At 42.0% G+C, this 21,091-nt stretch overlaps 1 protein-coding gene across 7 annotated transcripts in view; it reads right to left on the reverse strand.

The window, feature by feature from the left end:
- Positions 1 to 21,091, reverse strand: part of LOC119025450 (mitogen-activated protein kinase kinase kinase kinase 4-like) — a 99,798-nt gene that overhangs the window by 16,380 nt on the left and 62,327 nt on the right. For 2 of the 7 annotated variants that reach the window (XM_037109009.1, XM_037109006.1), the window contains exons 7-18: positions 19,699 to 19,829; positions 19,173 to 19,227; positions 18,803 to 18,881; positions 18,534 to 18,709; positions 18,020 to 18,092; positions 17,295 to 17,505; positions 13,435 to 13,596; positions 12,693 to 12,779; positions 9,998 to 10,318; positions 8,106 to 8,264; positions 2,403 to 2,693; positions 764 to 873 (exon numbers count right to left, since the gene is read on the reverse strand). In XM_037109009.1, the coding sequence (XP_036964904.1) occupies positions 764 to 873; positions 2,403 to 2,693; positions 8,106 to 8,264; positions 9,998 to 10,318; positions 12,693 to 12,779; positions 13,435 to 13,596; positions 17,295 to 17,505; positions 18,020 to 18,092; positions 18,534 to 18,709; positions 18,803 to 18,881; positions 19,173 to 19,227; positions 19,699 to 19,829 (1,855 nt within the window). The remainder of the gene's footprint in view (positions 1 to 763; positions 874 to 2,402; positions 2,694 to 8,105; positions 8,265 to 9,997; positions 10,319 to 12,692; positions 12,780 to 13,434; positions 13,597 to 17,294; positions 17,506 to 18,019; positions 18,093 to 18,533; positions 18,710 to 18,802; positions 18,882 to 19,172; positions 19,228 to 19,698; positions 19,830 to 21,091) is intronic. The other 5 variants (XM_037109010.1, XM_037109007.1, XM_037109008.1 and 2 more) reach the window with 4 other exon arrangements.

Genomic DNA, 21,091 nt, shown 5'->3' on the forward strand with positions numbered 1-21,091 from the left:
CACTATTATATAAACCCTCCCACACAACTCCACAGACAAAGACAACATTCCTGTGTCAGTGTGCGTGTGCGCGTTTGTGTTAGATCCATCTCCAGACAAGCAAGTGTCTTTTTGCCAGCGTCTTTGCTTTGTTTTTTCATGTCTTCATAATTACACAGTTGAAAACAACAGCCTGGTTTCACACCACAGCACGAAGATGTCTCTGCTGAAGGCTGTAAATGACTGTCTTTCTGGCACAAATGAGATCTTAAGGAACTAAAGCTCCACAATGTCCTGGACTAAGTCAACTCCCATAAAATCTCTGTGAACACGCGGTAGCTGTACGTATATGTTCTTCTCTCTGTATAACCAGTGGAGTCCCGCAGAGCATTATTCTCGGCCCACTTCTACTTCAATTTACTTTTTTTTTTTTTACTTTATATGTAATTTGATGGCAATTTAGTTTTATATTAAACACTCATGTTCTTCTCATGTTCATTTATCAATTAAAACTACTGTTAAATATTTAATAAGGTATTGCAAAACTATTAATTTTCTGACCCTTTTGATGTGTATCTCCAAAAGTTTTTATATCACAACAAGAAGAACAATGTGCCAAACCATGCTCGTTCTTCTTGACATGAACTTTTCTTATTTACAAATGTGAGAATGAGGAAGATATTCTCTATATTCAAACCTACATCAGGCATGTGACAACATACAACCTCATTCTATTTTCCACAGAAACAGAGTCACAGAAATGAGAGGGGTTTTGTAAGTTTACCTGGCAGCATTACGTTGCACGGCATGGCTGCTGTGTGAGGCGCCGCCATGGTGATGAGGCGAGTCTCGCCTTGACAGCACCGGGGACCTTGATGTAGTCCTGACAGGAACCTTTTGTGATAAAGACATTGACCAGCTCACACATACACACTCTGTGAGCGTGCATGTGCTTGATAGTGCAGCGAATACATAAAGTACACAAAAACAAATCGCAACCTTATAAAACCCTCTGTGATATCACTGCTGCTCATGAGCTGTGGATGTCTAACATGTGTCTTGTAAGACCTGGAACACCTGCTGCAGACCAAGAGAATGCAGCTCTTCTCTAAATCACATCTTTTAAAATTCCATCCATGAAACAAAGAAACTGTTGTTTTTCCTCTACCAACTGCCGTTCCCCAGAGCAGCACAGTAAAACACAACTATCATATGAGCAGTCACTGTTCACACACAGTCAAACTCCGCCCCCTCCTGATTCACATGTACATTCAGGGAAGCAGATGCAGAGGGGTGCAGAACAGACCTCAACCACAGCAGTCAGTATTATTTAGATGAACATAGCAGACATTATTTGGATTTCCTTGGATGCTGAAGTTAGGGACAAAATGGAAAAGATGTGGACTGATGTAAATATAAGGTCAGCCATTCATCAGTAATAGTCTCCTTTATTTCACGACGGAAATGACTCTCATGATGTTTGATGAGCTGTACTGAGCCTCTCTGTATGACAGTTAGGTCTGGACAGGGTTGTGGTTCGGCTCGCCAGCACTGCTGTTTATAACATAGGGTTTCTTTTTCTGGAGGGCAACAATCTGTGGACTGTTTTCTCTGAATTGTGTCTACCCACACTTGTGGGTAGTGCCACATAGCTTTCCTGCCTCTCCTAAACTTAGCCATAATGTCCAACATGCTACACATCCAGGTGGGAGCAGTGCTGTCTGATTGCAGGACTGTCTCCTCTTGCTTATTTTACTCTCCTTCCACAGTTATTTTTATGTCCTTGTGTGGTAGTACAGTGAAAAGCTAAATCAGTCTGGTGAGGGAAGAAAAAGCAACATGAGACAAGAGTCAGATTGTCTCAACATGTCCGAGCGTTCAGCATTATCACAGTACTCTTGGTTGGGTTATAAAGAGGTCACAGTCTGATCGTTGCAGGCCACCTGTCTTTATGTAACACTGGTTCACATCACACAGGGTGACTTTCGCTTCCTCTCTCTCGATTTTTCTGTATCAGGGGGAACAGATTCAGAACAATATCTGATTTCCTGAGAAAACCTGAGGTAGACACTGAACCTTGCTGTTGTGGAGAAAAGTAATTTAAAGCTGCCAGCCAGCCTACTTATTTCAAAAACTTTCATGTTAATTTACCCTGGATTTAATTAAATCATCTAGAATTCCCCTACAAGATATTTTTTCTGCCCTACAAGAAAATCCAATAAACTATTAATTATTGATAGCATAAAGAATCAGGCAGAGGGGGAGAAGCTATTACAGTAATGAATTAAACAGCTCGGGACAATGACACTTTAATCTCAGTGGAATCAGGACGATCGCCCCGTTTGGCCTATGAACAGGAAATTGTGTCAAGTATCGCACTACTGCTGGCACACTACACTCAGGGTCTTTCTTCCTGTCCTTACCCTGGGAGGCACCTCCTCTGAAGAGGCCAGGTCATGAGGTGTAGGCCTATGCTGGGGGTGGGGCTGTGGGTCAGTGCGTGCAGGCGTAGATGATGAGGAGGATGGAGATGAAGATGGAGGGTGATGGTGTTGATGGGGTTCCTGGCTGTTGCGAAGGTGAAGGTTTTCAAAGCTAGGGGCGAGCGGCTCACTGAAGGAGTGCGACCGCGGCACAGCGGGCGGGGTGGTAGCGGAGGAGTTTGACGCTGCCGCGCTGCCACTGCTCTTTAAAGCAGCCAGATGCGAACGAACCTTACAGAAACAGAACACATGGGGGGAGGACGGGTCAGACTGCATGCAGGGCACTCTATAGGCGGGCACTTTGGGGTATCTTTAGGGGTTTGTCAGATTGGAGCCATACGAGTGCCTAAAACTGCTCTTTGAGGAATGCTTCTGTTGACGGAGGAAATGCAATATTTGGGGCACAAAAAGTAGCGTGGCAGAGAGCTGGAAAGTTATGGTATCAAAGAGGAAGTGTGTTTGCTGTCTTCTCACCAGCTGCATCAGTGGTGGATATTAAGATGTATTTTGGTTTTGAAACCTTAATGACCACTGCTGGCCCCTGCTTTCACTCGTGAATCCAAAAATACATCTTTTCTCAGTTATTAGAGAGTGAATTACGGCGTCACAACTAACTGTGCACGAGCATTGACTGACAAGACATGACATTGGGCCTCTGCAACCTATTCGTGTATAAAGTGGATATTCATAAATATCAGCATTTCATTTGGCACGGATGAAAATGTTGAGATTATATTTAAGTAATAGATTTATTACAGGGCTCTTCAGAAGAAGGAACATGTCGTGCATTAAATCTCTGTCAGTGTATTTAACCTTGTGCTGCTGCAGCCTCTACATTAATCTGACGGCATTCCGACTTGTTCCACACCGAGGCTGATGGGTAAGTGTTACAGGTCTGACAGAGTAAGGCTACCATTGTGACTCTCATGTAAAAGTGAGGACACTCATTTAGACATAAGTGAAACATTTTTTTCTATTTCATGTGACAAGGTGCATGTCTGAAAGCAGCAAGATGGGTTCTGTGTGGAAACTTTTGCATGAGTGTGGTTTTCAGTCTTGGTCCTCTGTGCTTAGAGCTATTCTGATTCATATTCTAGACACCCAGGTACCATTCAAAACCAGCTGAATGACCTGGTGGAATATAAATCCATCAGTGCTGAATTCAAGAACCAAAGTTCAGAACCACTGGCTTAAATACATGCTGGATGAGTTGATTTTACTTTTTAGTTTGACTGAAACTATAGAGAAGGAATTGCAGGTGAAATGGGCTGCTTTCCCGTTTGCCCAGCAGATACTTTGAAGACCTCTTGGCCTTAGTGGTATATAGCAAGTATGACTCCAAATCGGAACAGAGCCCCGAAAGAACCCACGTTTTTAGAGTGCAATAGGAGGAGAGAAGGAACACTCAGAAAAGTAACAGTACCTACACATTGTACTTGTTGTTGCTGAGGCTGCACCTTTCAGGGAGCAGGGTGGAAGCCAAGAGGAAATAACAAGGACAAAGTGAAGTCCACTGTAAGAGCTGTTACTCCTATGTTTTAATGACTTACTTGGTAGGAACAGGTGCAGCCTGTGCAACAAAAGGTATCATGTCATACTTTTGATTTCTGAAACTGACACAGGGAGGGACAAAAAAATAACAAATCCTAGCAAATGACAGTAACAACTCCAAAAGCACAGGCAGTGAAAGATGAGCTGAAGCTGGGAGGATCCTGGGACAAAAATGGGTCAGACTGTCAGTTATTTAATTAATTAAATTACTTAAAGGAAATTAACTAGTCTGGTTATAATGTCTTCATAAATCATACTCTTAAATGTCATTTTTGTACTGAACTTGCTAGCTGCTCAGAATAATAAATTAGAATGTGAATTAAAAGTAAATAACCAAGGAGTGTCATCCACTGACAAAAGAATTTGAAGAGCTGTTCAGTATCAGTTGGAAAAGATAAAGCTAGAAACTTTATCTCAATCAAAGCATTTAAACTGTGGACATACTTTTAATTTGACCAAAAAGACCAAATGTACACTTCATCATCTCAAGGCCTTGACTCGAGATGATTTTCCAGACAGTCTGTACGTATCGTTTTTACTCTGGTAGGTGAAATATTTGTTTTTAACTAAATTGCCTCAGTGCTTAAAATCTTCTCTCTGCAGTTTTATTCACATCAACACTCAGTGAAAGTGGACGCTGTAAGACTTTCTGAGTCTCCCCAATTTTAGGCCTCACAAGGATTCAGCGTCATCCCCAGTACCAAGCAGGAAGATAAACCATTAACATGAACACAGACTTGCAAGCAAAACAGAAAAAAACAACATATAGTGCAGGTCACAGCATGCATGCAATCATGGCAGGTGAATGGTGGGAGGGGGTTTCTTTAATCTCAACTATGATCTTCCCCTAACCTAAACCAAGTATTTCTAGAGCATTTACAAAAGGTACTAGGGTTGGGCGACATAACCTGTTCGACAGTAGAAATGTATCCAGGTAGAGATTTAGCCACTGCAGGAGCTACTCCTTGTGTCTTCTACAAATTCACAGCAGGCTATGTAGCAAATCAGGGCTGAGTTCTAGCTCTGATCTTGTTATCCTCCTGTGATTTGGCAAATGTGAGTCAGTTGTTTTTATTGGTTTGGAGGTTCCACAAAAAAAGAAAGAAAGAAACTAATCAAATAGGAGGAAGTATGGTAATTTGGACTGACACAAATTGTGTATGACTGAAAAGAGCAAGTGACGGCCTGTTCTCCACCTCAGAGTGAAACTGCAACGATGATGATGATGACGATGATGATGATGATGATGGAGGATTTACCAACTGAATTCACAGAGCAGTACTGTTCTGTAAACTGTGATAGAAAATTCTATTTAGTGATATAAGGCTATGACCATATAACCCACCACTAGTAGGCACTGATGAACAGCTCATTCTGTCAACTGTGGACTGGGCCCAGCAACATGAGATCAGGCTTCACATCCAGTTTTAATGGTCAATATGACTGACTGAGGCTTCTTGCCACTTGGAAATAAAAGTAGTTCAGGCTGCAGTTTGCATTTTTATTTCAGTATCTTTTATCAGGAGACCTCCTAATGAACCCATCCAAGTTTGAATCAGTGACAATGTTAAAAACGCGACGCCACATCAGAGCCTGATAACTTGCGGCTAATGAGACAAAACTGATTAATCTACTTTTAACATTATGGCACACGATTAATAACGCACCAGTGAATTACATCATCAGCCCCCACCCCCATTTTACCAAGTTACAGCATCCTTTCTGTATAATTTAATCTGTGTGACATACTCAAAACAGATTGACTTCAATGAACTGTGATTATTCATGCTTAGTGGGCTGAATCCTTCGCTGCGAAGATGACTAATACTGTCTGAGTCACCCTGCTGCATAGCTGGGTGCCCATGAATTATGGATGTTTTTAATCACCAGTACACAATGAGGACGTACAGAACGCAGAGTGAGGACGAACAAACACGAAACATACCAAACAACCACACTCGTGTTCACACACATACACACAGACACACACTTGTGGGGAAAAGTGACTCTGAAGTAATCACACATTTGAAAAGTACTTTGACGAGTGGGCGGACAACCTGCGAATCAAAGAGTTAATCATGGGAGAAGAGTATATAACTAGGGTTGTGATCAGTTGTGTCATTACCACAAAAACTTTTGGTACAAAGGGAGACTTCTTTTACAAACTGACATGCTTTGAGTTGTCAGTTGTCTGTCTGAAAATGAGAATTCTGTTATTATCTTAGAGATTTCACACACTTTCTATGAATAAACAGTCAAATGAGTGAATTGAAACAGAATTGATGACAACCCTGAAGTTATAAAGAGTCTAGAGAAGTTCAACAATAACACATAGTTCCATAGATCCATTATCCAGATGAGGCGACCTGAAAGAGCAGAGCTAAAGAAAAGGCAGGAAGGAGGAAATCACAACAAAGCATCAACTAAACAAATCGCAAAAATACTGGAGCACCACAAAGTATTATAAAATCACCTGAAAAAGAGAAATTTAATGACAGACTTCATTAAGAAAAAGGTACGCAGGCAGCCTGTAGAGTCAGTGGAGATGGGAGGTCCGGAGGTGAAGCCAAACAAAGCTGATTTCCCAATAAACTGCCATTTTGTAGAGACAAGGTTTCCAATTACACCTAGCAGTGAATGTTGCAAGGTGAATGACAGGAGCATGAATCCATTCACTGTGGGCAAGGTCAGTCCTGGCTGGAGATCAGCCTCCGCACTGAGGCGGTGTCAGGCTGCCAGCGTCCTCTCAACTAAATCTCATTTGGCCCACTCACACAGGAAAAATGGCAGATTTACAACCGACAGGAAAACATTTGTGGGTTGATTGGTGCAGTGCATGCAGCCCGGCCAGCTGAACCGGAGCTCCAGGACAGCTTCATTATCGTCGTCTCCGCCAGGAAAACATCTGTTTTCTACTCCACTCAGGTGCAGAGAAAAGTAACAGTGATCAGCTAACAAATACACTTTTCATTTTGTAACTCTTGTCATCTTCACACAGTTTCATCACGATAGCTGATTCTGTGACTGTGTACCAGTTTAAATCACACTGCTGCAGTGAGCAACACTGTTCAGAGCCCATGATGGAGGAACAGTAAAGCAAACATGAATCAGCATGTGGATCGTGCTCCTCTACACTACCACTGTATTAGTTAATGTCTGCATCATCATCCATCAGTCCAATTTTACAACATCATCAGGGAGTTTACAAGGATCAGACACATTTATTGCTTCTTAAGAAGTTTTCAGGATACTTTTTTAAGTGTTTGAGGTAAATACAGTGGTATGTTCTTAGATTTGGTCTCATGCATGGGCAGGTTTTAGTATAGGAATATGGTCACTAGTATCATGCTTATCTACATTTTGCAGGTAGCAGCTAAGTGCATGTATAAGGTAAAAACCCTAATTCTTTGGTAGTTCAGTTCAGTTTTAAATATGTGTGACAACAGAAATGTGGACTTACACAGGAGAATTTGACTAACTGAAATGAGATAAAATGTTAGTGGAAACGGAGACCTCACAAATAAAAAGTCAGGACTATTTCATGGCTTTCAAGGTCTAATATTTCAAAATGGAGTTAACTCAGATTCCAACTCTGATTATAATCTTTAATCACAACAGTCACCAAGTCACCATCCGTCAATGGAAAGCTTTTATTCTGAAACCACAACACTAAGTCTTGGGTTGAACTAAAGAACGAGTCATTGCAGTGACAGCAGTATGGAAAGCTTTTTGTTGGGTCACAGAATGACTTGAAGAGAGGTATCATGTGACATGGAAGCACGTCATCTGACTCCGTGTGTGTTTACTTTTTGGTCTGAGGAGCTTTTGAGTCTCACGGTCTGTTCTCTTTGTTGCAGACATAATTAAAGCTACTTTCATTCTGGACAAAAAAAACTTAAAACAAGTAAACATTTCAGTTTAAGTTTTCATTAAGCTACAGCGTGGCCAAATCCTGCAGGAGAAACAGCAGCAGGACTGTAGCCAAACGACCCACTTCACACCAACTCTGATGCTGCCTGTGTACAACAGCTGTGAAAGTTAAGAGGAGGTCATTCAAGAGGAGGGGGGCGGGTTTGAAAACATCACTGTTACCTGTGGCTCCACAGGCCGGTGCATGGCAGGCGCCTCGGATGCCGAATTCCCATTGGGATAGGAAGACTCGGAGCGTGGCGGCACAACCGGAGGCTGCTGTGGTTTGGTCTGAGCTGCCTGAGGGGAACCCTGGATGTTCTTCCGGTACCGCTCATCAGCCTAAGAAGGACACAGACAGCGGCATTAGCAGCGGTTTGAGAGTACAGGTCGATGTGTGAGAGGACATTACGAGGAGAGTAAGTGGACAGAAGCCATTAGGTGCTATGGTTTGTTAGTTTCCCCCTGCAGAGAAGAGCAGACTTTTTGTACCAGAAGTGGTAAGAGCACATCAGAAAGTCCTCTGCTGATACAGGCACACTAGCAGGAACAACAAAGCACTTCCTCAGTGTTATTGTAGCAGCAGTGTTATTGTGCCACAAAATTCCCACATCCCCGCTAGAAGGACAGCGGCACCACGACCAGCAAAGAGTGTCATGCATTTTTCATGTTGAGTGAAAAACATCACAGAAAGATTAGGACACATATGGAGGTCCAGGACAACGGTTCACAGGAGAAACTGAGAGTTTGTTGTCATGTGCAAGAGTGTTTTTTAATGTGTTATGTCTGGACAAAAGCAAATGTGTTCTGCAAAACAAGATGACTACTGCTCCGAAATGGAACTTTAACTGAGCTGCTCCAAAATTAAAACAACTCAGCATCTAGTTTGATTTGATCATAAAAGCACTTTTAATGTCAACTCAGAATAGTTCATTCCCGTTGCTAAATGGCGTGCTGATTTGCTGAGCGGTGTCGGCACGTTGCCAGTCCTCGGCAGTGAACTCGGTGATTACAATGTTATTAATACCAACGGGAAAGATGACCAGACTATGACAGTCCAACCCAGGTTTTGATGAACCAGGGTACTCCTTTTTTATTATTTGTTTGCTGAAACAGAGAGTGCACATTACACCACCTGCCGTTCACACTCAGTGCTGCTAAGGCTCATCCTCCAACATGGCTGCCAGAGAGTGTTTTGCATCACCTGTTTTTGAACATTTTGAAAATACCCGCCAATATTTGAGTCTCCTGGAAATTTTTGGCTTCCCCTACAGCCTTAGGTAGACAACCTGCAGCAAACTCAGTAAAAAGGCAACCAGCATTTGGTCACTCGGGTGGCATCAGATCTGGCTTGTGTCTCTCTCCTTTTCCTCCCCCACCAGGTGCTAAATGGCAACAGCAGGAAGCCAAAGAGAGAGAGACTGGGAGTCCTGCTGAGGACTAATGAGGTGGCTCATTATTACAGTAACTTCATTAATATGGTGGTAACGACAACAGTGAGGCCAATTAGAGGAGCAGCAGTGTCCTCAGTGCGGAGGAGGAGCTGTTCAGGTGAACAACTCACAGCAAACTTTTCTTCCAAAGTGCTTCAGTCTGGTGGATAAACTCTGCTGTCAGCTGGTGTTTTCTAGCAGAAGTCCAGGAAGGATCAGTGGTCAGGTCGGGCCTTTGTCAACATTTCTCACCAGTGAGCCAAAATCATACTAGACTTCAATAAAAAAATCAACTAAAAAGCTGTTAAGAAGTTTGAGAAATCTTTGATAGTATTTTTTTTGGCGTAGCAGTGCTGAATGTCACTATTACATTTGTTCTGTGGAATCAAGGGGCTCTTCAACTGTCGATCCAGTATCGCTGGAGTATATCTACATCATGGACCGGTGGAATTAGTAGACTGACGAGTTTAGAAAGAGACATGAATCAATTCTAGTCACTACAAAGCGTCCACACATCCCACACCAGCAGCGAGCCATCACCATGTACACATCGCACACCCAGAGCAGTGGGAGTGAGTACACACAAGCAAAGGAAGCATTCTACAGCAGTCAGTGCGACGGCAACGAGCTGCGAGGGATCACCTCTCTGACTGGCTCAGAGTCGGGGGCGGGGCCTTGGTGCTCAGCGACAGGTGTGTTGGGTTCTGAAGTTTTCTCCAGACTGTGACTTTGACTCTTTTCAGAGTCAACACTCTGCAGTTGTTTTGGTGCGTCCGGCTCAGGGGGCTTCATCCTGTCCTGTTCCAGGCTCTCTGGGGGTTTGGAGCTCTGTGACGGGGCTGTTTTGCTACTATCCAGGTTCTGGTTTTGCTGGAGGGACAGCAGGTAGGCCTGCTCCTGCTGCAGCTGTCTCTGGAGCTTCTGGGCTTGGCGCTGCTCTTCAAGCTCCCGCCATTTATACTCCTGAGTGCAGGAAGGGTGAAGTTGAACCAAAACCTCTGACAGAAAGACTTTGGGAAAGCTGTTTCTTTTGACAGTTTATACAACACCTCAGAAGCTGTATTCTTTCTGGGAACCACAAACATTCACCTACAGGCCCAAGTCCACCTGAGCTACATGAAAGGAATACATTTGGAAAGCTGCAAGCAAACACATTCTTCTTGTTGTACAGTATCATAAGTTGAAATGACTGCTCATTTTCCATAGTTCTGTTGTGGTCAGCACAAAACTGTAAGCCTCATTGTGACCTTGTAACACTGAAATGGCAGGCATAAACTGCAGCTGAGGGACTGTATGAGAATGAATAGTTGTGGAGGAAGCCTCAAAGGAGAGGGAGGTTGACAGATATTTTGGCAAGATTACCTGTAAATGAATATATATTTCATAGTTAAATAAAAACAAGTCAAAAATATGCCCTCGTTCATGAAGTAGATCCCAAAGATGCCTCATGCCACCGTGTCTCCTTATCAGGGCTTTATTTTAGCAGCTAGAGGGATACGAGCCATGTGTTTAAGAAACAGTGGATGTGGATCTCTGTAGTTGATTGGGACTGAAAGGGGCATCACCATATCAATTCTGAATCAGAAATCTTTCAGAATTAGCTTTTAGTTTTGATCATCGAGATCAAAAGCAGGATTAGCAGCTCTCCTGGTGTTTTTTCTCTGCTCCCCTGCCTTCAGTGTGTACAAACAAACTATGAGCGATTCAAAGACGACAGCTGTGCTTACAGACACTTGTCCTGTGTGCGTAAGACAATCAGCTTCAGAAAGGTCGGGTTTATTTTCTTTTGCAGAGATCCTTTATTGACTTTTCTGTGAAGAGCATTCAAACAGGACCCACTTGAGAAACCAATCTTCGTAACAAACTAAATGTTCATCTTTTATTGTTGGACCCTTGAAGACTGGTATTTTTGTTGAACTCTGGAATCTTTAATTGTTGAATATTACTGGAACTTATCAGCCACCAGGATAAAGTCAGCATGCTGTAAAATATACTATTTAAGAGCTTTAAAATGTAAATGACGTATCACGCAAAACTGATCAGTTGATCTTTACAAATCGAGACTGAACATTATGTAGAGTGTGCTTTTTAATAGAGTTTTGTCATAATAGTTCAGCACAAACAAACCTGTTCTACTTACAGGTGAAGAGGCTCTCAGAGTCACAGATTTTCCACCTGTGGCCTGTTATTCATTCAGTGATAAAATGATCAATAAGGAGCAGCAGGGTGGCTTGGTTAAAAACAGATTAGATTGGTAAAGTTCATGGTTTAATTTCGGCAGTTGCCAAGTCTGGTTTGGGCTAAATATTGTATCTTGAATCATGTTTAAGTCTGAATGGGGGTGGGGGCTGCAGTGAGTGCATGTCACACCTGTCCAACATGTGTTGGAACAATTAACTTTGGTAAAGAGTAACCTAACAATCTTTATGACTTTTGGTTATTTTGCCCATCATCACAAGCTGCATCTACAATGGCAAAAGGTTGTTAAACGAGATGGATTCTTTTTATTCTTGTAAATCTGGACAAAAAGTGCTTGTGTTCTTTAAATCTGCCCCAACAGCGGTGTGAATTGTGAAAGTCAATCATGATGTGAAGGAAACTTGTTGTATTTTTTCATACTAAAGTGAATAAAGGGCGACTGTGTAGGAACTGTGGAGAGAAGCCAAAGACAAAGTGATGGTGTGAAGCCTGGACGTGAGGATATGAGTGGTCGTATCCTTTCATTATTTGAGTATCCTCTGTAACCCCCAAAGGATTTTGTAGACTTTAAAAATTAAACACATCAAGTCATACAAACCCCTCCGAATCACTTCATTCGCTCCTCTCCTGAGCAAGACCCGGAACACCTGGAATAAAAACAGGGGAAACCCTCTCTCACCGGTGGATGACTAGTTTCCTGGTGACGACATCACCGTCACTGAGGCCCTGTAAACATCCTGACTTCCCAGATAAAACCTGAGAATACTTATTACATTAGAACCTCAACTGTTAATGGCTCCCTGCGGACCTACAAAAGTCATAACTCAGTCCCAAAAACTTGATTTAGTTTAGATTAGAAGGAAAACTGAATGAGGAAAGTTTTTGTAACGGGTGATAATGAATAACTACATTACGAAATTTAACAACCTGGAAGAGACACTGAAAAATAACCCTCAAACTGATAAATAACATTCAGGAAATATTGTAGAAAGAGAAGAAACTATTTAAAGAAACACACAGAGGGAACGAGGGCAAGAGGAAGAACAGGGGCCAGTACTCAGAGATAGATAGAGATGGATGTTATACTCCATATGTACATGTCATCTCCTGTGTTAAGTCAGAGCAGACAGACACTCACCAGCAGCATGGCCTGTTCATGGAGCAGCTGCTGCTGCAGGATCTCCAGGTGCCTCTGCTCCTCCTCCAGCTGACGACGGATGTACTCCTGTCAATCAAACACAGACCAGCCCGCCCCCATTAGCTCAATGTCTGGAAATAATATTTCTTTACATACAGCAGCTTACACCAAATATGAGGAAAGTCTGGAAAATGGAAACACAGACGTGGCAACAACAAGGAGGCGCCGCTACATCAATTCCAATTAAATATTTGTATTTCTTTTTTGAGGCAATTGATTTTAATTTATTGAAAAATAATGAATCTCAACAATCCAACGCATGGTTACTGGTGGTGAGGGCATTATGTCCCCTCAAAAAGTCATTCTTGACATTTAAGAGACTGCTAATTTGGCATTTCTAATATTACCACAGTTAACTGAACCAAAATTGGTGCTAATTTTATTTCCTGTTTTTTTAAAAAAAATAGAAATAAAGAAAAGAAAGAATGAAGAGGAAAGAAAGAAATAAAGAAAGAAAGAAATTGCAGCTTCAATGAAAGAAGGTAACTTTAAAATAACCACCTAAGAAAATATAATGAAATGATTGTATCCTCTAAGGTAGATCAAACAAATAATGTACCATGTCACAAAAAACATTTCAGATCACACAAAAAACCATCTCATTCCAATTACACCACCTTCCTTGTGACTAACAAAAACTTTTAGACTTCAAGACTCTCCACAGTGTGATTCTGCCTTGTACCTGCTCTCGGTCGGCCCTCCTCTTCTCCTCCTCCACCCTCCTACGTTCTTCCTCCTCTTTGCGGCGTCGCTCCATCTCCTCGACGCGTCTCTTCTCCTCCTGCTCACGTCGGCGCTGCTCGCGCTCCTGCTGCCTCCTCATCTCGCGCTCACGCCGTTGTTGCTGCAGGTGGACATGGGGGGGGAGTTAATGGAGAACTGGTTCATGTCCCAGCTGACGGTGTCCTGATTCACATTTTTGTCGAGTCATATGAGACACAGAAGCTGTGCGTTCTCAATGGTGTGAAACCAAAACCTGCATGTTTGGTATTTGTGATCATCATCAGGGGACGCACATGCACTTCCAATCAGGACTCAACAGTGATTTGTTGTTTCTGGAAAACGAATCTGACATCACTCATCTACTTTATCTTTGGTGCCATGACAGCTCGACTCTTTGGCATAAACATGAACAACAAAGTCAGCTGGCAAAACCGATGACCCAGTTGTGCCTGTGTGATATTGTCTGGGTGAAGTAACCCATAAACTGATATTGCAAACTCTATTTACAAGGCACATTGTTGTAAAATATCAGAAAGGAAGAGAAGAAGCTTTAGCTTATTAAAGTTATAGCAATCCGCCAGTTGATAAACCAACAAGACTTTTAATTTTTCCTCACAAAATAGACAAAGATTTGCTAGTTCCAACTTTTCTAATTCAAAATGTTCTGCTTTTGGTTGACATGTAATACAGAAAATTGAATACATTTGGATTTGAGCACAACCGGTCATTTAAAGACGTCACCTTTCACGTCAAAAAAGTCAAAAAATAATTCAAGAAAATAATCAGCAGATTAACAGTAAATGGAAATGATTTTAGGTGCAGTGTTCCACTGCTGCTGGGTTCACAGCTGTGGGGCACGCAGACGAGTCTGGGGACAAATGAGTGTATTTCGCTTTTTCTCCAAAATGTGGACAACAAGAAGTGTCACTCAGAGGGTCAAAATTACTGTAATAATAATAGTAACTTATCAGTAGTAATGATAATGGTCCTCTTTACATGCAGGGAATCCATGTCAAGTGTATGTGTCAGACAGGGCTCTTCCTGTAAAGGTTTGTGTGCTTCACATTCAGTTGTTTTCCAGAGCTGAATGACCGTAGGAGCAGCTGAGAACTGTACAGGTTCTTCTCTCTTTCCTAGACATTGTTGTCAAAAGTAACATTAAAAAGAAAGGTCAAAGTAGGAAACTGTTCAGTTCTTAGGACGGCTTGCCTGTTTCTTCAAATGCACAGGCTGTTATCGATCTTCAAGGCTATGTTTATCTCTGTGGCAAATATATTGTTCATTTTACCCTTTAAATGCTGCAAACTCTGTTTACATGTGTTGTGTTTGGATGGCCAAAGAACAGCAGGGCACTAATATCTGCATGTAAAATACAAATACAGACAGTGGATGAAACGAAGTGACAGCAGCAAGGAGGAATGTCAACATTTAAAGTAGTGCGTTAAGACTAAATGGTTTAATCAGAGTAAGCTCATAAGTCTGACAGGCAGTGATCTCACACTCGGCTCTCTAAGCAGACAGATGAAGAAGTTACACTGGTTTCTGTCCGTCAGCGTGTTCTGAAAAGGTGCAGCCAAAGCTGCAGGACAGCAGCTTTGGCTGCAGCATCGTGACACATCGTGTTTGTACACATTCAGCAGTCAGGATTCCACAGGAGGTGATCTATCAAATCAGGAGAGCACATGTAGGTGGTATTTCTGTGACATGGCACGAGTTCAACTGTGGCTTCTACTGCCTGCTTCATCTACAAGCTCTGTCATGAATCATAAACGCAGCCTCCAGCTGTGGGAACAACATGAGCACAGATAAAACTTTTTTTCTTTCTCTTGCCACAGAAGTTTTGCACCTTTAAGGTGAATTTACAGGCTGATCCTCACTACACAGCACACTTTGCCTCATTTTCTCCATTCATCCCTTTGTTTGTCAGCCCCTCTCACAGTATTTAGGTCTCTCTCACTGCCTTTTCTTCCAGAGAATTTACTTGAGTCCACTTCTGTCCAAATGTATAATCATCTCTTTGCCCCGCTCCCTCCACTTCCTGCTCTCCTCTATCACTACACTCCCTGCATTAGGAGAAGTGAGGAGGAAAAGCAGCCCCGCTCACACAGACACGAACAGAAAAGAACCGTCGCTCAGAGAGATAAGGATAATTACAAAAAGGGGTTTCAAACTCGTCCTCTGGGGAGGCCAATTAATTTTTTGTTCGCTGCAGCCTAAATCTGATTTTAGAGTCAATTGTATAAAATCATCGGGACAAAATCTAACCACTAACCTCCAAGTCAAAAGTCTCTAATCTTATTACATGGAGATAATGCACATACACCTGATAAATTGGTTAATTCCCCCTGGCTTCTCACACTGTCAGCAGCAGCACAGTCTTCAGTCTAAAATGTGTGTGTGTGTGTGTGTGTGTGTGTGTGTGTGTGTGTGTGTGTGTGTGTGTGTGTGTGTGTGTGTGTGTGTGTGTGTGTGTGAGTGTGTGAGACTTTACTGATCATGAAGAGGATGCTATAAAACAACAATGATATGTATTAGCAGTGTACTGTCCATACATACGAACAGTGGTTAAATTGGCTTTTGTAAGGAGGGAGAGCCCTTCTTCACTCAGCAGTCATTATCTCTCAGTGTAATACATATTTTATCAACTTATGTATTGATAACAATGGTAGTTACACCCATGATTACAATGAAACACTGAAGCAGAGGGAGCTCAGCTCCTGCTGGCTGCACTGATGAGGTGAGGAGGTGGAGCTGAGCTCCGGAGGGCTCCGGCCCAATTTAATCTCTGCATACAAATGTTTTTCCCTACTCCATGTATTTATTCAGCTTTTATTCAGTTTTTCAATTTGATTTTTAATCTTTTCATATTTTATTTAATTCATCACCTGTATTCATCTCCAACAAGATTTTTCAACAAAGTTTCGTTCTTTTAAACCCTTGTGTTTTAAAAGATGGCAACAAGTTAACCTTGTATAACACATGCTATGTTATGTAATGTAATATATATATTCCCTGCACCTAATCCCCTGTAGCAGCCTGTCACTATTTGAAATGTGCTGACTCTAGAAAACAACATTTCACCATAGTGTTAAATGGTGATGTCACTCACTCTCAAAGGAGACCCCCTCCATCTTGTTGCTTAGATAACACAAGTCTTTCTCTTACAACAGAACTATTTTTAGTCCTATTCTATTTGTCAAAATGACTCCTGGGAGGGATCCTGTGATGCTCAATAAATAATGCATATAGTTTAGAAATGCTTTTCAGTTAAATAGGTGATGGCTCTCACAAAGTTTTTACCATCCGAACTGTGATAAGGCTAAATTATTCTTACCCAGAGCTGATGCCACAACCTAGGCAAGTGCATGACGCCTGAGGGAGCATTTATACATGTGCACTGGTGTGTCTGTGTTGCGGGTTGTGGTGAGCAGTCTGCCAGCCATACGTTCCCCTTTTAAACCAGCGACACCTTTGTCTCACAGCTGTGTCTCTGGGCTAGAGAGAGCAGACAGGCAGAGTGCCTGCGGGACCTTTCTATACACACTGAGCCAGAACAACGTGGTTACGGCAAGCTTTTGTCTGACACCGGGCTGTTCATGAAGGGGCAGCATGGCCTTCACACATCCGGTGTTTTCTGCTCTTCTGCCCAGAGACAATCTGGCAGTTTAAGACAGTATAATCCAAGAAGACCAGCAGCTGGTGGGTCAGGAGGGATTGCAACTGCCGAAGGGGGCGGTTTGTTTACCCCCCATTTATCCCGATATTAGCTTCTAAATTCATGGATCCATCCAGACTGAGCTATGAGGCCTTTGTGCTCACCTCCTCCAGCCGTCTCCTCTGCTCCTTCTGCTGCTCGATACGTTTCTGCCTCTCAGCCAGCAGTTGGCGCTTGTACTCCTCCTGCTCACGGAGCTGCTGCTCCTGGAGGAGCTGCTGGCGGCGCAGCGCCTCCGAGCGCTCCTTGTTCTCCTGCTGCAGCCGGATGAAGTCGCGACGCAAAGTCGACTCGCCTGGCACATTGACTATGGAGCTATAAGGAGGAGGCAATGACAGGTTTTAGTTGGAATGTTAGCAAGCTAATCAAAATAAGTTGATAAGTCAACAGATTAACTTCCAGTCATTTTGATTCTGAGGATTTTTGTGTTGTAACTGGAGAGCTGCTGTTGAGCTGCCAAAGCCACACACTTGTAATCACAAACAACGAAAACAGCAAAAAACACAGAGCAGCTTGCTACAGATTTTGTATGTTCTAAATTTTCCTTTCTGTAATTGTTTTGATTACAGAGCGATTTCACGTTTGGCTTTGCTCAACTCTGAATCCACCAGAAACTGATTCATGCTCCTGTGGTTTTCAAAAAACCTGGTATGAGTGTGACTCACACAAGAAAATGGCAGTGGTTAAAAGTTATCATGTTCAGCTTGTTTGTAGTGCAGTTTGACAAGACAGGACAAATGTACTGTGTGCTGGTTTGCGAGACGATTACAAAGTAAACAAAATCCAGCCTTTACTGCTCCTCATAGGTGTTGTGATCATAACATTTTACCTTGGCTCTCCTTCTTGCTCAGATGCCTCTTCCTCCTCCTCTTCGCTGCCACTGTACTCGTACTCTGTCTCATCTGAGGACAGTAAGGAACAATAATTAACAGCTCAATAAAAGTCATTCAAATCTTACTCTGAAATCATCTCCTGTATATAGCGTGTTAACGTTAACACACTAGGTACATAAGAGTCCCGGTTGGAAAGTTTGAACAAAGGAAATTCTCAACTGGCATTTAGATACAAGAGACAACTTCCTGAAAAAACACAATTGTAAATCTGCAAATGTTCCATTTAAAAGTTAAACGAGACACTATGTCTTTAGGGAAATTAAAGGTTGTTCTTTCACTGCCTCCTCTCTCACTAACAAAAAGACAAATATCTGCACATTTTGTAGAGTAGCCACTGATTCATTTTTGTCCCATACTGAAAAATGTAGAGCAGCACTGCTGGATTATATCACCCACATGTGTCAGTTGCACAGCAGTGACAGCCACACTGAAACAGGTGTTGGGACTCACCCTTCTCGCCCCTCTTCTTCTTGGTTCGGTCGATGTGGTCTTTGAGCTGGATGCGGACCTGCCTCTCGTTGGGCTGGTCCCTGATGAAGGGGTGCTTCAGCAGCTGCTCAGTGGGAGGACGCTGGGTGTAATTCTTCACCAGGCAGCCCTCGATAAAGCTGAAGAACTTCTTCGACCTGTAAGGTTAGAGTTAAATGTGAGGTTTGAAGCTGACATTACATGCTCAGCAACAAGTCTGTGTTAACATGAGAGATAAAGATTGAGCTCACCATTTTTTGGACTTGAGTCGAGGAGGAGGGTTTCTGGGAATGAGGAAGAGGGCTCTCATTGGATGCATGTCACACAGAGCTGGAGGAAACCAAAAGAGAGGACAGGTGAGAGATCAATGAGAGCCAAAAACATATTTCAAAGTCATACATGTTTGCCTTTGTCTTACAACACTTGCTTGCATGAAAGTGTGTTTTTTACTCTGCCATCACCACAAACTCTGCAAGCTTTACAGATGCGCAAAAGTTAAAAAAGACAGAAAAAACTGCCATAGCAGTAATAATACCAATTTCTAACAATCGCAATTAAACTTATTTTACTTTTTAACAAAACCAAACAAAACAGGATAAAGTTAATGTGATGTGTACTTACGGGGGGCTCCCTCAGCCATCTCTATGGCTGTGATTCCACAGGACCACAGGTCACTCTGAAGGACAGACGATCAGATCAGTCACACCAGTTTGTCTCATTTATAAAACCCTGATTACAAAAAAACCTCAACAAAACGGAGTGTGATCATTTGCTAATCCTCTTTGACATAAACTGAATTGAAAACAATACACAGAATGTATATTGATGTTATTTTAACAACACCAACTTTATTGATTTTTGTAAACATATATCTATTCTGAGCTGAATTACATCAACACGTTTCAAACAAGCAACAAAAGACTGTGAAAGATGTGGAATGCTCCAAAAACACCCATTTGGAACATTCCACAAGTAAACAGGTTTATTTGTACTATTTATACTTTTATATTTATACTATATACTTTTACTCCCCAAGACCTGGAAACACAGGTGCAAAAATGGTGCAGTTATACTTTAAGAAGAGAACAAGTGCTACATTGCAACATGGCCCCTGATACACAGTAATAGAGCAGCTCCAGCTCCTTACCCTGTAGTCGTAGGTAGCATCTGGGTTTTCATCACAAGCAATGACCTCCGGAGCCATCCAATAAGGCGTCCCGATGAAGGTGTTCCTTCGACCTACTGTGCGGTCCAGCTGAGCACTCACACCAAAGTCCACTGGGAAACACAAAGTTCATGTCAATTATTATAGCTTCAGACTGCTTTCAGGAACAGCTTCACTTCTGTCAAGTGCCTGAGAACCAAAGAGCAACCTTGAAGGAGTGTCACGCTGACCTGATGTCAGTACCAGTAAAACATCAAAGTGCTTTTAGGAAGCACAGTGACAGTGCACAGCTTGTGGATCGTTTTTCTTTTTTTTTTTGCAGATACATAATTTAACACGTATCATGTTAAAAATCATGAGTGTGAAAAAAAAATGCTCTCAAAAAATGCTCTCATAATGATGAAAAGTTCTGAAAACAAAAGAAAGCAACTGGACATTGAAGCTCCCAAACTGGAACATGCTGACCTTTGATTGGCACCAGTGACTTTTTAAACACCATACAGAATGCAATACTAAATACCTGTTCCAGTGGGAACATTCCAGCCTTGACTTATCCATCACTGTATGACAGCTTTTCAGGACTTTCAGTCTACAACAATACTGCAGTATACAACAATGATACCTAATGACATAATTAGGGCTGCAACTAAGATGATTTTTATTGTTGGTTAACCAAATTATTTTCTCGACTAATCGTTTAGCTGCTTGGTCTACAAACTGTCAGAAATATGTGGATCAGTGTTTCTCGAAGTCCAAAGTGGTGTCATCAAATGTTTTGTTTTTGTCCAACACCAAAAGTTATTCAGTTTACTGTCATAGAGGAGGAAAAAAAATTAAAAAAACACATACTTAGTTTATAGGTGTGTGTCACATCTTCTTAATAAATGCAAAAAGGTATTAAATTAAATCAAACATTACAGCCCACAACAGGCAAGTAGAACTATAGAATTTCTTACATTTTCTCACAATTTACATCGTAAATTAAGTTTCCTAATTTCCCCTCTAAGGCCTTTTTGAGGAAAGTTAATGAAATGTCTATTCAACTTAATAACAAATGCAACTTCTCTTAAATCCACATTTCCAAGTTAACTGCTCCTGGCAACAGCCACCACAGCTTCTGTGACAAATGACAGTTATTGTTCTCAGTGTGGATACTTCGCTCCCTATTTGGTCAGCTGGGGTAAAACTTTCACATGGAAATCCACTGACAGCAACAGTGTAGTTCTGCAAGTCAAATTTAAGAGTCTGAGTGATGCAGAGCTGCAGCGAATAATTCAACTCAGACTGTCAGTCCTGTTGTAAACTCACCTGAGAATAAACAACTTTATCAAAAAGCAAAACAAAGACGAGACGCACTATGACAAGTGAGGCGTTT

The sequence above is a fragment of the Acanthopagrus latus genome, chromosome 9 (assembly GCF_904848185.1).
Source record: "Acanthopagrus latus isolate v.2019 chromosome 9, fAcaLat1.1, whole genome shotgun sequence".
In the NCBI taxonomy this organism is placed as follows: domain Eukaryota; kingdom Metazoa; phylum Chordata; class Actinopteri; order Spariformes; family Sparidae; genus Acanthopagrus; species Acanthopagrus latus.